This window comes from Styela clava, chromosome 1, assembly GCF_964204865.1.
Source record: "Styela clava chromosome 1, kaStyClav1.hap1.2, whole genome shotgun sequence".
Lineage (NCBI taxonomy): Eukaryota > Metazoa > Chordata > Ascidiacea > Stolidobranchia > Styelidae > Styela > Styela clava.
In genome coordinates this window covers 6,527,619-6,544,277 of record NC_135250.1, presented here as the reverse complement: position 1 = coordinate 6,544,277, position 16,659 = coordinate 6,527,619, and the positions used below count along the sequence as shown (strand labels likewise).

Genomic DNA, 16,659 nt, shown 5'->3' with positions numbered 1-16,659 from the left:
CCACGATCAAAATCCATGCTTCAAGGTATGGAGCACTCTCCATCAAGATTGCTAGCTTATAAAGAGCATCAACATAAAAATCAAGTTGGAGCATCAATGGGGCCAGGAATAAACTTAACTGCTAAAGATGGATTGTTTATCGCAACAGAATGCCATTTGGCATTGCTGCCAGATGAAGATGGGGATACGTAAGTTATTGTCTATTAGAACAGTGTTTCTCAATGCGTGGGTCGTGAGCCACGGGGGGTCACCTGAAAATCCTATTGGGTTACTTGTTTTTCAACAAAAACATAAAAGTTATTGATTCCATTTTCCAGTAATTTTTACAGTGTATTTTTCGTTCCATTTTGAACTGTTGTTTAATAATATTGTGAATGCGTCAAGTATAGTCTTAACTTTTCAGCGTCAATTTGGGTATGCGTAATTAAAGCCGCTCCACGAATATGAAAAAAATGAAATTAATTTTGATTTATATCTGCAGAGCGTTGCATCTAGCTGTTGTACAAAATGATATCGAAGCTTGTAAAAAGGTGCTCAAACTTTTCCATATTGCTGGAAAATCCATTGATGTAAGAAATAACTTACTGCAGGTATGATGTTTTTATATCTGATTTTAATTTTGTACTGACGAGGCTACTATATTCTTGTGATGTGATAACTTTGCTATCAACAAAATGGCTGAATTGAATATGACTTTACTTGGCTAAAAAGGCCCTGTTTGACTAAGCCTTTTCCTTAAGGCTATAGATATCGATTTCAAACTCCGAGCCGTTTTCAAAAAAACGACTCCTGCCTCAACCTAAAATTCTGGACTGACTTAGATTCAGGCTCCTGAAACCAGCTTGAAAAAAATTTTGCTCAGACCACAGTTCTGAACACTAAAAAATTCATTTTGATAATGAAAACTTTAATATGCGTAGTCAACTTAATACTTTTTGAGTTTTTTTGAAACTTTGACTCTGTTTATCACCATTGTCCATTGAATTTGAAATTTCAACTCTGATAAGTTTGAAACTCCGATGAGTTAGGAGACTCAAGCTCGTTCTCCGGTACCAATGAAAACTACGAAACTCCGATTCCACAGCCCAATTTTATCCCCCATTATATCTCCAAATAATTTAGTCTACCAACAAAGTTAGCAAAGCTAGTTCTCGTCTATCACTGTCCATAACAAACTGTCAAATTTTTTTGTTTTCAGTACAAGTTAGTACATGATCTAAATTCCAATGTTGATTATTTTCAGACGCCACTACATGTTGCCGTTATTACAAATCAAAAAGAAATTGTCAAATTACTGCTAAACCACAAATCGAGTCCTCATAATCCAGACAGATTTGGTTCAACTGCATTTCATCTATGTGCCAAATATAACCATGCTGATTGCCTCATCGAAATTTTACAAAATACAGTAGAGAAAGATCGACATCACCTAAACATTCGTGATTATGAAGGTAGTTTTAATGCATTCCTTCTATTTATAAAGACAGTGAGCCAGCCATAACCGTTCATAACATTGAGTAAGAAAAACTTTTCTGCACTTTCATCCTTTCCTGTTATGACACTTGCTTGTAAAAGGAAACCGCCGAACATTTATTAATAGTATTGTCTCCGCTATGACGTCCCAAGATCATTTTTATTTAATCATTGCAAAGAACTGAATATATCCCCCCCTAAATATTTTAAAAATGCTCACAAATCCCAGAATTGTATATTTTGTTATAGAATACGTCCTCATAATGGGAGAAGGATTTGATCACCCAACACATAATATCATAGTCCTGGTCCACAAAACTAAGCCAGTTATTAGAACCATTAAACAATAATAATAATAATATGCAGGATAACAAATAGCCATTTCAAAGAGGTAAAGCTCATTATAAAGCAAGGCGGTGAAGGGTTTTTTGAGATACTAATTGCTGTAATTTATTATAGTATGAATACTAGATCCTTTGTAGATGCAGAAATTGATTGATTTATACAAGTTAACATTATCATTATTGGCAACATCATCAATATTTCAATTCCGACTCGGGCAGTTTGAAAAGTTTGAATTCGTATCCAAATCTGGATAAAAATGACAAATTCAGACTCTTCAGACACACTATCACATCAATAATAATGCTTACTGCTTTTAACTGATTTTTCTATATAAATTATTTTTTATGAATTCTTGCCTATTTTGCATATGAGACTGCTTCTTATATATAGTATCTTAGTATAGTATAGTATCTAGTATAGTACATTTTCAATATTTTTAAAAAGCTTTTTATTTCAGGTCTTACAGCTCTCCATGTTGCTGTCAGGCATGGATCAGTGGCAACATTCAAAGTACTTGTTGCAAATGGGGCTGATATAGATGCAAAAGATAATAAGGGCGGGAGAACACCCTTGATATACGCCATTGAAATGAATGAAAGAAATATTGTAGAGATGTTGTTGGAGGTATTGGTTTTATGGTTCAAATCTATAATTCAAATATTCACATGTATATTTTGAATTGATGTTGTTTTTAGTTATTTGTATAGGTATTAAATGGGGAATTCTGATTTTCAAAAATTTTAATTTTTAAAATTCTCCATAAAATGTGTTTCAATTTAATACCTTTACACATATTGGCTAGCCCAAATTGAACAGATATGCTCTAAATATACTCAACTGAAGGTATGATTTTAGATATTATACTTCACATGATAATTTGAGTAACTGTATAAATATAATGTAACTTCAATATCAGCTATTTTATTGAGAGGCTGACGATTTTTATTTTGTTTAGAATCCTATTTACCCAATTTTTTCAAAGACTTTACTGACCATCTATAAAATGGCACACAAATCATTTGAAATTTTTTTTTATAACCAATTTATTGTCATAAAATAATTTATTTATAAAATTACAGTGTGATGCATCAGTAAGCCAACAGACCTACAGTGGAGATACTGCTTTGCATATTGCGAGTGGAAGAGGGTTGCAAGACATTGTTCGATTGTTATTAAGACGAGGTGCTGACGCAACAATGAAAAATACTCATTTGGAAACTCCACTGTCACTTGCCACATCACCATCAGTATGTTTATTTGTGCATTGTTCATAGTTAAAGGAATTTCCTGGCTCAGATACCGTTTGTGTTAGCTTTGCATTGCTTTGCAGTTGAATTATTCATCTCATACTAATAAGCACTCAGCTTATTATAGAAATTTTTTATTTTCACTTTTTCTCAAAACCAGGCTTCAAACAAGCATCTACTGTTAATAAATAAGCTGTGGAATTTTTTTTCTTATCACAAATTCCGAATATACGATGTGATAGTATATTACTTTTTTAGTTTTTTCTGACTAATAAGCCGACGAAAATAAGCTAAGCCGCCTAATAAGCCGACACAAAAAAGCAGCTCATTAGCCGGAAAGTAGATTATTCAACAAAATAACCAATTTTTCTCGATTTGAGCAATTATTCTTAATTCTCTGTCAAAGAACAATTTATTTACCAACTAACGATTGCATTGTTGCCAAGTTATTTTGGCCTTGTTACTTGACAATGACAATGTAATATTTCATTACGGAAGTCTTCCTTTAAGGATGCATGATCATGGTCTCAAATCTATTTTTAAATCCACGACATTTCTGCGGCATTGATTATTTTACTAACTTTATATTCTTGATTAAATTGATTGTTGTACTGTCGATGTTGGTTAAATACAGACAATTTGACACAAGTCAAGATTTTTATGCCTCGCTCAAAGGCTGAGGCATTATTAACGTCGGTTTTATGATTTTTTTTACAAGTGTAGTATTATGAACATTATAGGTTCTAAAATGGGTTACCAAGATTTTGTTATAGTTTTAAAACAGACGAATTGTTTAAAAATTATTTTCGATGGAATAGTAATTTGTAGCATTTTTATATAATTTTAATATGAATTTCCAAAAATATTTGAACAATTTTTTTAAAATTCCTGGTTTTCATCACATTTTACATATATATCTAATAATATTCTGAAATGTTCATGATAATTTTGATTTCCAAAAATTGATTCAATTCGGAATAGTATATCATGAAATCAAGGTAAACTGATAAGAATAATATATCACAATTTTGTTGCAAATGTATATTTTCTGAGATCTAATATTGATTTCAGCATTTTACTTTATTAAAAAGAACTTTATTCCATCTCATTTTCCTACTTTTCAATTTTTTTTGCTTCTCCCTATCAACAGGTTACAGATATATGTCGTACACAATTTTGTTGCAAATGTATATTTTCTAACATATGATATTAATCTAATTAATCTTTGCTCCTTTTTGACAGGTCACAGATATATTTCGGACACAGTATAATTCAACACATTCACCTGAAGTGAAGCCATTAACAACTGCAGATAGTCAATATGCTTCGTACGTTGCAAGAAATATGTCTGTTCCAATGCCACCGCAATTTTTAAATAGGTTTAGCCATGATAAAGGTAGAAAGTTTTTTATATATTCATTCAAAAAATTGTTTTTTGATTTGAGATTTTTTTCCTTGGTAATACATTGATATCCATTTTCTGGCATTTTGGCAGAATTTTTATACCACTATCTGGCTTGCTTTGTTCTGTCCGCATCTATTTGGCAGTTTTCATAGGTTTCATAGATTATTCATTTCAGGAACTATATTTCAGATAGAAAATCACAACCCATAATTCCACAACCAATCAATATGAATGATATGAAGATGAAAATGAAGCCGATCAAAAGAGAACACAGAGGATTTGAAAAGTAAGAACCAAGTGAAACCTTTATAATCATATATTTTAAATCATCGTTCATTTTTACTTTTAGTATGATGTATATTTACTATGAGTTGGGGTTATACGAAACTAACTCTTCATACTTTTTTCTGCCTTGATCAGTATGTGTATAATACAATGATGCTGTAGCGAGAATAAGCAAGACTATATATACTATGTAATTCACCTGCTGCGCACTAACACAAATGTATTTCTGTAATGTTTCGTCTGACTAAAAGTTAGACTTCCTCAAGCAGTGTACAACAACAGGACTCTTCAATTATATAATGTATTTTTATCTATTTTTTTTTTCAGTGATGACACAATACCTGCTAAAAGGATGGCAGAGAATTCGTTACATTCTTCTACAAGTCCCAATACTACTGTTATCATACCATTTCACCAATCCTATCATCCTGTTATGAGTCCAGTTAGATCAAGAGACCAAGGTATGCTTTCTCGTTCTCAATAAATTCTTTAGTATTAGGCTATTACAGTAACTACGTTTTTGCTCAAGTTTATACATCATTATTAAATCGTTTATTCAGAATTTTTATGTAATTGAGAAAAATTTACATTCGACTCCGATTCTGCGTTGTAAAAAATTTTGGCTCACGACTGTAACAATGACTTGAAATAAAGTCTAAATTTTTGAAATCTGAAAATTCTGCTTTTACTATTACCTTACGTCCCCACATGTAAGGGGGCTTCTTGTGTGGTGCCTCTCATTTAGAACAAAGATCCATATAATATACCAAAAAATATAATAATACTTATGATATTCACTCCATTTTATTATTTATTCAGTGATGGTAACCGAGTCGCCCCACCTGTCTCAAGGAATGCCAGTCAAACAAGAATATATTGAGATATTACCTGCTGATTCAACTCCAAATATCCAGTTTGATGCAAGTAAACCAGGTGAAATTGAATTTTATATATATTCCAGGGAAGAGGAAGGTTTGTAATATTCCTTCTTCGCCTAATCGTGCTATGGACAGCATCCTGTTTGTCTGATTTCCAATTCAGTTCGGGCAGTCCCGGGCATTCCCACATTTTTAAGACTCATAACACATTTACTTCATGTAATACAAACCTAGGCTCATTGAAAGAAAATTTGTCTGTATCAACATTAAATTAGGATTAGGAAATTCCTCCGATATCTGAAATAGAGGAATTTGAAATGACTGATTGTCTCATAGAGCCAGTTCTTTCTTCATTAAACATTAATTTTATATAAGATTTAATAATTCTATGTTTATGTTCTAATAATTTTAGTAAAAAATCTAGTGATGCACTCAAAATTATCTCCCGCAAGTCTTACACTCTATTATATTAATTTGTTGGCGCTTAACATTTGCATTGATTTTTTTTATCAAGATGATGAAACTCTGAAGAAAGACATGGAAACAGCTGAAGAGGTTTGTTAATTTTCTAATAGATTTTAGTGTTTCCAACAAATAGCCTGAAGGTTATCTATGCTTGGAAATCGGAATGTATAGGATCAGCTGTTATTATAACTTTATTAGAAATTCAAATGTTCACAATTGATTTATTGAGTATTATATTTTGTGCCAATTTGGTCTCAGAAATTTAATTATGAGTCATCATTTTGAATAGAATTATTATAAATTCAGTTTTGTAATTTTCTTGAAAAAGCTTTTTGACAATTTTTTTAATTGAGTTCATTTATATATAAATTTGTTAAACACAGTAATTTACTCATTATTCTAAGCCCATTTTGTAGCATTGTCTGGTATAAAATTATTGTAAATTTAAATCCTGTACTTTGCATAGAACTGTTTAACCCTTTCCATGCGATTTTTATTTTTTATTAAATAATCGTATTTGCTACACCGATTTTATGCATTTCTACCCCCACAAGTAATCGACCGACTAACGAAAAACTAATGATCCTCTGCTGCCCACTGATGGCTCGTTAGGAAGCTTATTTAAAGAGCTTGCAGTTGGCGATTAAAAAAAAAAGTTTTTTTAAAAGTGGTGGTCTGAGTCACAAACCGGATAGAAAAAGGGCATTTTTTTTTCTTGGGAGTTGAAACTTCAAACCATGATAAAATATGGAAATCTTCGCTAAATCCTTTACTGTTACCGCTTCGTGGTTGGCAAACAATAGCATAATGTTGCTGTAGCAATTTCGTGATCTAACTCAAAATACTTTGGTAGATGGAAGGGATAATATGTCTTCTATTACCACCCAAAAAACACCGAAATTTGCATAAATTTCAAAATCACTCCCTCGTTCCGCCGCAAATAAAATTCCTGTCGTAAACGAAAGCGAGATTTACTGTCGCTTATGTTAATCTCGAAGAAGACTTTTTATCAATAAACCAAAACTCGGAAAAACTAGACCAACAGTTTGTGACCGATTGCTAAATAAAACTATGGGTAACTTGAAGTACCCGCCGCGATCTGGCGAGTTTTGTCGTTAAGGTTGTCGTTATTAACGGAAAGGGTTAATTATACTTACGGTATTTAATAACATTTTTCAGGTTGAAATAACATTAGAAGAAGTAGAAGTTTCATCCGAAGAAGTTGTGCAATCCAAATCAGGTTAAATTTGGTTATGTTAGAGCTAAAGATGATTATCATATTATTGCCAACATCGATTGTCATCATTTTGTTTTGTTTTTTATTGTATATTGTACAAAAGATTCCTTACTGAATGAATTATAACTTTTCGTTTAGATGGGGAAGAAAAAGGAGTAGAAGCATCATATGCTATTGTGAAACAAGATGGATCAAAAACATCAGGTTTGTAACAGGGTTAATATTTCCATTTTTTTAGTAAAAAAATTGATTTCATTAATGAGATGTGGTTATATTTGAAACAAATTATAGACAAGGGTTATAAATTTAATACCTTCTGAAAAATATCGGTGGAGAAAATCCTATAAAATAGCTTTACAGAATTGTAAACCAAAGCTTCTCATTCAGTTACCAGTTCATGTCGGGTATGGAAATAGGTAACCAGTTATTTGTATCTGGTGCATGGTCTTGATGGTGAGGATTACCTGAATCATGGTTACATGAATGATTGTGAGAGGTCAAGTAATAGTCTTCTATATGAATATAATAAAAAAAAGTAGTAAAATGAACTTGTGGAAAATGAACTTGAAAATTATTCAGAGTCAATTACCCGAGCTGAATCACCAGAACCAGTATACACTCATAAACTGATGCAATATAGTACACATAAAAATTCAGTGGATCGAAAACTTAACAACAACACCACTGTTTTGAAGAATGCTCTCGATTCCATTGGAGATTCGAAACCTGTAATAGTACAGAAACAACCACAGGTATGTCCATTATTTATTGCATAAATCAGGCCTGTTTTATGTATTTTGTATAGTTCACCAGCTCTTGTCAATTTATTGACAACCCAGAACTTTGCTCACAGATGAGTCACCTCTCCAATGAATGTTTTTTCCAATGGATGTTTTCTCGACCCCTGACCCCAGAAAAAATCTTCCTATACTTCACTATGACCAAAAAAAATTATGCTCATTTTGAAAGTATTTTGGAGCGGTGGCTTTTATGAACTGGTGTAAATGTTAAAAATCAGCATTTCTATTAAAAGCATTTAACCGTGTGCCGCCTGCACCACACCCTCTTTTCGCGTTACCAGTAAATATTGGGTATGCGAATAGCTAACCATCGATTCGTTTGCGTGGTCTTGATGGTGGAGAGAGCTATAACCAACCAGCGGTTTCGTGAATCACCCTGCAAGCTTGACAGTCCTCTAGGTGTAACAGAATGCATGTGATGAATTCAATATCAAAATTTCTAATCGTATTAAATTCATCTTCAGATTGATGTTGCGACGGCACTCTATCGATCAAATTTCAACCTAAATTCAAATTACAAGAATTTTACACCAAGTACATCACCCATGTTAATCACATCTTCTCAAGATATCAAGTCAAAGGTGAGATAGCTGGGCTTATTGACATAATTTTTAATACAAGTAATAATCCTTTCAAGTCATTTAAAACCCATCCCACGTCGGAAAAATAAGAATGGTATGATTTTAACATTAGCTCTTATGGGAAATGCGGTCCGGAGCACAAAATTGCTTTTTTTTATAGTTTTCTGGATATTTAGATATCTAGTGTTTACTTATATTAACGTTTTTTGCGACTACTGCATTTTCGGCTTTTTAATTTTATTCTGTAAAAATCAATAACCATTGCTCTCAAATGCAGAAATCTATTGACAGGAGATTTGCGACTAGTCAAACTGTGTTTGATATTTTATTTGGCTACCATATCTGGTACAAATATGTTATTTTGGGTCTTACCCACCAGTTTGAAGTCTTGAGTGTCTGACCTCTGAAGTCTGTGTGTCTGAACTCCGAAGTCTGTGTCTGTACTTCTGAAGTCTGTCTGGGTGTGTGTCTGTACCATTCACATATTTTCCGGAAGAGTCAATAAACATCTATTGCCACTTTAATATTCTAACTATTCCCATACCTGACATTTACTGGTAACCAGACGAGAGGCCACTTGGTTAGCTATATGCTTAAGAGGTCTTATCAGCTTTCCTCCCCTGTGATAAATATGAAAATCCCAGTATGAAAATTTTTCAGTCAAGAGTTACTATTAATCCTTTGTATATAGTCCGTTCCGAATAGTCCGCAACCACAACCAGCCGAAGCCAATCTTTACCAATTGGCAAGAGAAGGACTTGCTGTTGCTGCCATGGCTAATTCATCCAATCAAATTCAATCTAACGCCAGGGAATTCGGAATAACTAATTACTTGAAAGCAAGGCCATCTAGACAGGTATGATTATTGATAAATTCGGGTTTGAGGATCTTCTTGACAATAATTATATTTATTATTGTGGTATATTTAAGTTGTTTTGAAAATCTTAAAACTTTATTTATATCAGTAGGCTGGGCCTGGTATATACATGTGGATATTCATGAAGCATTACCGATTAATCGTTTCATTTTTTAGGCCAAGATCAAGGCCGGTACAGAAGAACTCCAAAATCTAGCTCTACAAGGATTGGCAGTTGCAGCTATGAATGGTAAGAATATGACTGAATATAAATATTGATTTATATCATTTGTTAAAAAACTTTTACACTAATCTTGATTTTGTTGCGAAAAAATGATTTTACTAATTAACACATTAATTTGCCTCATTAGAATTTTGATTGGAGTGTAATTTCATTTGTTGAAAAATTGTGTTACATTCTTTTTGTTTCTTCTTTTTCTAGCTAAATCTGAAGAACTTTTTGGGAAAAAACAGCACTCCGAAGAAAACGAAACTACGACAAATGTTGCTACTGTCCCGAAACACCTCACCCAAGTTTTAACCCCAGTCGTGAAAAAGGGCCAAATGCCCCCCCTTCATCGGTCGAATTCATTACCCCCAAAACATTACTATGACCAAGAAATGAGTTCAAATAACAACATGTTTACTGGTACAAATCCCTCTGGAAGCGTGCAATCCAATCACCATTTGCTAGCATTGGCACATGCAAATGCCCGCAAAGAAAATGTCGGACAAGCGGTGTCTGCAATTTCTATGGGTAGGGCGCAAGGAAATGCAAATCATGGTCCGAAATATCAACCTGGTACGTCGGGCGTCCCAGCGATGATAGACAAAGTTTCTGAAAATACGAAACTCAACTTGCGACAAGCTATCATGGTTAAAAATAATTCTCCATCAATGCCGCAAAAAGGACCAATATTGCCGTCTGTAATTCCCCGGAGAATTGTAACACATCCTATCAAAGTACCGACAGCTATGAACAATAAACCATTGACATCACCAGTGGGGAAATTTCAAGTGCCAAAAAGTCCGTTAGCTGGTGAGTGTTTTTTTTTAAACTTTATTTTTTGAATTGTGGATAATGATATTATATGATGAGAGAATGATTTGGGATTGTATATTTAATATTATACTTATCGTAAATTATAAGTTTAATGTTGTATTTCTTACCTATCGTTGCTCTGAAAAAGTCTCTGTAAGTAGCTACTCAGTAGTAAGGAGTGCCTTTGTTTAGGAAGTCTGCCTATTGCATATAAATATTTTAATCGGTGAAAAATGACAGTTCATACTTATTCATATGATTTCCCTATTGTAGAAAAACCTTTCTCTCTCGTTCAATCGAAACTTTTTTACACAGGTATTCCTCTTGCATCACCAGCTCGTAATATAGTAACAACAACAACAACAACGCCTCCCAGCTCTGATCTTGAATCGAAATCAAGCCCTGTCAGCACTATCTCTTCGAAAGTATTAAATATAACAATACCAAGGAAAATAGAAGTACCACCACAAACTCAAAATTCCTCTATCGAGGAAAATATAACAAAAAGCCATATGGTATCGTCGACACAAACAGTTTTGACCAATTCAACGATAGTCCCGGTACCTCCACAATATGTTAAAGTGACAAACGCAGCACCTACTAATACCGTTGCTCCATTACAAATGCTGATGAATAAAGGAGTACCGTTGTCGTCAAGAAAAACCGAACAACAGACTTTAGTATCAACTGTCGGAATCGCACCGATTGTAGCATCACGAGTGTCAAACCATTCTAGTTTATCAGCATCCTTGCCACAAGAAAATGCGAAAAATATCGCAGTGTCTGGTACTATCACTGCTCCGTCAGTTTTACCCCATATGGTACCGCCAAGTCTTACCTCAACGTCGTATTTAAGTGCCATCGCTGGTAGTTCAGGCGTCACACATTTGCCTGTAGAACTGCAGTCACAGTCTATGATTAACCCTTTAACGAATATAAGCCTAGTTGGTCCGCATGCTGGATCGTACCTGCAGCCTCAAATCGCTTATGCCCCATATGGGAAGGATCTAATTCCTGTGTTGATTCACGGTGGACATGCGGCGGCTTTACAAGCCCAATACGCATTGCAAATGCAAGTGTCACAAGCTGTGAAAAAGGAATCCGCAATTATATCCACAGCGACACCAACTGTGCAAATTAATCCTGCATATTTGGGAAACGTAGGGTCGACCAGATTACCTACCCTAGATCCAAATGTTTTAGGTAGGATCCCTATGTCGCTGCATGATGCGCAGATGCGAGGTCTGTATCCAATGGCAACACCAGTTTTGGGAGGTCACCATATGGATTTATTACAACAACAACAATATATTAGACATCTGTATCAACAACAAAGGTAATGGAATTTTCTGAATTAATTTGAATAGATATTAAGAACCAAGAATGGTGCCCTCGGATAGATTTGTACAACATGTTAGGCCTGGTGTAGACTTTATATTGTGGGCTGGACAGTCCAGTGCTTAGACCCAAAAATGATAGAGTTCTCAGATTCACTCAGAAACACCTCAAAAATTTAGACATAACTGAATTTTCAGTTATTGTTGATTTACCATTTTAGATTAATATATTCTTATTGATATTCTTTATGACAAAAGATTTCTACTCATGGAGACTTTCATAATGCATAAGCTAGAAATAATTGTGAAGATAAAAAGTTTCTCATTGGTCCTTCCTACTTTTTCAGTTTATTGCTTCAAAGCCAGAGCAAAGTTTCAATGACAGATATTAACTCGATGTCACCAGCTGTCACAAGTGTGGCACCGGCACAAAAGCCTGTGGCAGCGGTATCTGCAGTCCCAGTACTAAAGCCTGGTAACCATGATCCTAAATACAATACAACAAGAGCCAAGGTAAAAAAAATCAATTTTAATGAAAATACTGCACATTACTCACAGGTTATTGCCAGGGATTGTATTTGGCGTTGTAAATTCTTGATTTTAGGATTAAATTTGGAATATTTTCATGAGCCAATTTTCCAATTTGGGCATTTTCCACCTCATGAAATAGACTTTATTTTACTGCTGACACTGTAAAGTGTAGAAAATGAGTTTGTTTTATTTGACATAGTAAATTCTTCATTTTAGAAATAATTTCAGAATATTCCCGTCTGACATTTATTTTATTTTAATCATTTCACAGTCAGAAAAAATAGTATATATCAGGAGTGTGCAACCTTTTTTACAAGAGGGACTCATACAAACAACTGCTCTAAATCGTGGGCGGCAGGGCCGCACCGCTATTTAACAAAGGCTTTCTAGAAGTGCATGCACAAAAATTTTGAGTATTGATCTTATGCTATGCGTTGATCGCTTCACAAAAGCTAACTGTTATGGCACTGTAACGTCTTAAGCATAGATAATGAATTGGACTCGAGTATATGCTTTGCAATGCAAAAGGAATTACTCTTACATTCCAGATAACGAGATTGAGAAATTTTTTTCGGGCCACATAATTTTTCCTAATGGGCCGCATTTGGCCCGCGGGCCGCAGTTTGCAAACCCCACGTATATCATTTGTTTCTCTACCTTTGCTATAAAATCTTATATGCCAAAAGGACAGGCTTCCCAAAATTCTTATAGCTCATTTTTTACACTTTCTTGTTGTAGATGACAACATCTCCTAATGTTGAGGAACAACCACTTAATCTCAGTACAAAGAATATTGACCAACCTTTGAATTTGAAGAAAAATTATCCGACTGTAACGCAGAGCTCAAGTTCTATTAGAAGTTCAGTAATAAAGGTGGCATCTTCAGTTCAAAATGAACAACAAAAAATGACAGAGGTATTATTGTTATTTATATATCTACAATAGTGAAAAAAAACAAAAATTATTTTTCTTCAACTAATGAACAGATTGACTACAAATTTTCAGTAGTCAAAGATGGAATTATAATTTAAATTTTTTTTTTTTTATATTTTCCATGGTTCGTGTTGCGGGTTTAAATAAGTTGTGTTGTCAAGTAGATTGCCTCATCTAAATTGGTCAACATGTCGAATCCGACCGCACCCCGCACCCCCAAAAAATATGACGCTATTAATTTTGTTAATTTAACCATTACAGGATACTCTAACAATGTCCACCACTGTTCATCAGTTATATCAACAACGACCACAATCCCAGCCGACAAGCATCATGTCCGCACTCGGAGAGCGACCGGTTTATCCCAGTGTTATTCTCCCTCCACCTATTATGTTGCCTGGGACTGTTCCCCAATCTTTACCCTCCGGTTCTGCGTCACTTTTGCCCCCTATACATTATGTCAACTATTTCGGACTCCCTCCGCAGATGTGAAATAATCGCAGCGATGTCCTGTTACGGGGGTGCTTGAATATAGTGTATTGAAGTGCGAATGTTTTTTTTTCCTGTTTTGGATTCGTATGCTTGAATCAGATAGCATTAGATTGATAAGAAAGAAAATGACAGGTGTCTCAAACTTGTGTGAATCTTACACGGTTACTTCAACTTTGCCCAAAAATTTTTCTTCATTTTCGTGGGAGTAATTAAGAAATTTGTGGTTGCTGTTTTTTGGGGGGTCACCCTGTCTAAGCTCACTGCTCTATGGATATACTCCGCTTTTATGCTTTGCCCCACATCTGACCCAACTCAAAACATTGGCACAAAAGACACGAAATAGGGGACAAGTGAGGCATTTTTGAACCACTGGAAAATGACATGTACATTTCGCAAAATATTTTCTGCATGGTATTGTAGGTCTTACATATCAGCTGCCTCTTTAGACCCTCATTCTAAGCAAAAAAATGAAAAAAAAATTGTATTATTAACTTAAGTGTTATGGATTTTTTCAAACCTTATATGCAAGCGAAAAATGCATTCATTATTTCTACACAGAGCTTGAAAATTATACAACTTTTGACGACTGACATGCGAATGTCGAATCTAGTGTAGTTTCCTACCTCAAGTACTTCTGGTGGGTGTAGCCTAACAATTTTTGCCCATGTCAATCCTAACCCCTACCTAACTGCGACATCCAAAAATTAGGTCACTACGATGTCACAGTGACATAATAATGCCCTTCAAACTATACGAACGGTCATCCAAGATGCGTAGACAATCACCCGAAATTGAGCAAGCTATCCTTTTGTTTTCTCGTCGCAACACCATTAGTGAGTTCTTCACCACCGGGCGATCGTAGTTAATCTTTGGCAAGCTCTATGGCGTGATTGTGACGTTGCAGTGACATAATTTTTGTATGCCGTAGTCAGGTGGGGGACTGAGGGTTATGATTGGCATGTGCAAAATTTGTTATAGAAGTACCCACTAGAAGTACTTGAGGTACAAAACTACACGGGCCCCTAAATGTCTATGTATCATTGTAAAAAGTCTTTGTTTTAGATGATTTCCAATTTATTTCATATAAAATAAGCTAGAAATATTATAATGTCACGTTATGTCTCTGGAAATTTTATTCTTGTATTGTAAATTTTTATGTTTATGTAATTTGTCATGAATTAGATATATATATCTTATTTTTCTAAATTTCCAAACTGTTTGGTAGATATTCGAACAAAACATTACATAAAACTTAAAAGTCTTACCTTTGTACTGATTGTATTCCGCCTGTTTTTTTTTGTTCTTGCATTCTTTTTGTGCCAACTTGAACCATAAAGTTTATTTGTCCGCTGAACTTGAGGGGCTGACAAGTACGACTTATCTTTCTTTTTTCAGTAAAATTTTTCAGGGATTCTTGATACCACTCGTCAATTTTTAAAATTTTAAATTTGGCGACAATTTAGTAAAATGTCTTAGGCTGACTCACTGAAGGCAAGCTCCTGGTTCAGTTCTAGTATTGACTTTTGGAATGTCTGCCTCGCCATGCCTGTAGGTTGAATACCTCTTTGAGTGGCATCTTTGCACTAAGATTTCAATTGACTCGATTTCGCTCAAGTCTTTGCTGAACTTGATAAACTCAATCTGATGCTTTTTGCTCTGAACAAAGCCTTGTACAAGCAGCCACTGATATAAATGTTGGTAGTCACTGGTTGGCATTGCTATTCTCACATTTTTAATCTGGCTGAGGTGGTGGCTATGACATTTGAACCTAGTCTAACGCTTTCACCATTAGGACATTGCCCAAGTCAGTTACTTTGTCCAGTTAAGACTCCATAATTGTTGGTCTTGATAGATATCAAATATTCAACTTTGTTTTGAGAGCTCCAGAATTATGTGTACCAATATGGAGGTAACTAATTTTATTCGCTTACTTTACATCAAGTTGTGTAAAAGGACTGAAACCTATGGGCAGGGGGTATATTCACTCGGCTAACACAGACAGTCCCCGAACTCGTGATATAACTAAAATCGGAATAAAATTATGCCCTAACCTGGTGCACATACTACGGCAGTTCCTTGTTTGTACATATTGAAATATAAGTAACCTCTTAGCTATATTACTTCATTTCAGCTGCATTTAGTAAACATAGAAGAGTAGCAAGAACAAATTTACGGTAATCATAAGATAAAATTTTGAATCTGGAATTTTCTAGTCCTTGTAAACTTTTCGTTCATTTTTGATTTGCAGATGTGTATATTTTTCTTTGTACAGTATAATTTTAATAATTTTTGTGCATTCAAAACATGCCAAGAAAAATAGTGGGAACGCTGTATTGTGAAATTTGCATTATTTCTTTCAAGGAACAGTGGGGTTTAGATATGGTTATTGCATATACAGGATTCCGCGTTTAAGAAAACATTCAAACATAAGTCCAGTGACCAGCTGCAAGCAGGAAAGCTCAGCATTATGCCACGCTACGATAAATGACTTTAGACTATTCTTAAGCTGGTTTTACAATATTCAAACCCTGATCCGCAGGTTCACCCAGTGACAGTGTCGATGTTGATATTGGAAAAAGGAAGTCCGAAAGCTGGAATGATTTATGAAAGTACTAAATAATTTATGGACTGGAGTTGTATTTTATCATAAGTGAGAAGCGTCATGATTATCAGAGTACAACAAATGTCTGGTATGAAATAGCAGATCCTTCAATTGCTGCAATGGGCATTTTCGCCAAGCATCACTTCTTTG

At 34.5% G+C, this 16,659-nt stretch overlaps 1 protein-coding gene across 1 annotated transcript; it reads left to right on the top strand.

The window, feature by feature from the left end:
* The first annotated feature begins 15 nt into the window (after positions 1-15).
* Positions 16-16,248, top strand: LOC120348661 (uncharacterized). Its single transcript, XM_039418854.2, has 21 exons — positions 16-188; positions 482-590; positions 1,244-1,451; positions 2,276-2,442; positions 2,898-3,065; positions 4,308-4,461; positions 4,660-4,756; positions 5,083-5,216; positions 5,575-5,688; positions 6,148-6,188; positions 7,278-7,338; positions 7,474-7,539; positions 7,915-8,087; positions 8,600-8,716; positions 9,408-9,572; positions 9,750-9,822; positions 10,015-10,611; positions 10,930-11,950; positions 12,299-12,464; positions 13,221-13,397; positions 13,677-16,248. Exons 1-21 carry the CDS (start codon positions 16-18, stop codon positions 13,905-13,907), a joined length of 4,212 nt encoding a protein of 1,403 aa, XP_039274788.2. The 3' UTR covers positions 13,908-16,248.
* The last annotated feature ends 411 nt before the right edge of the window (positions 16,249-16,659 follow it).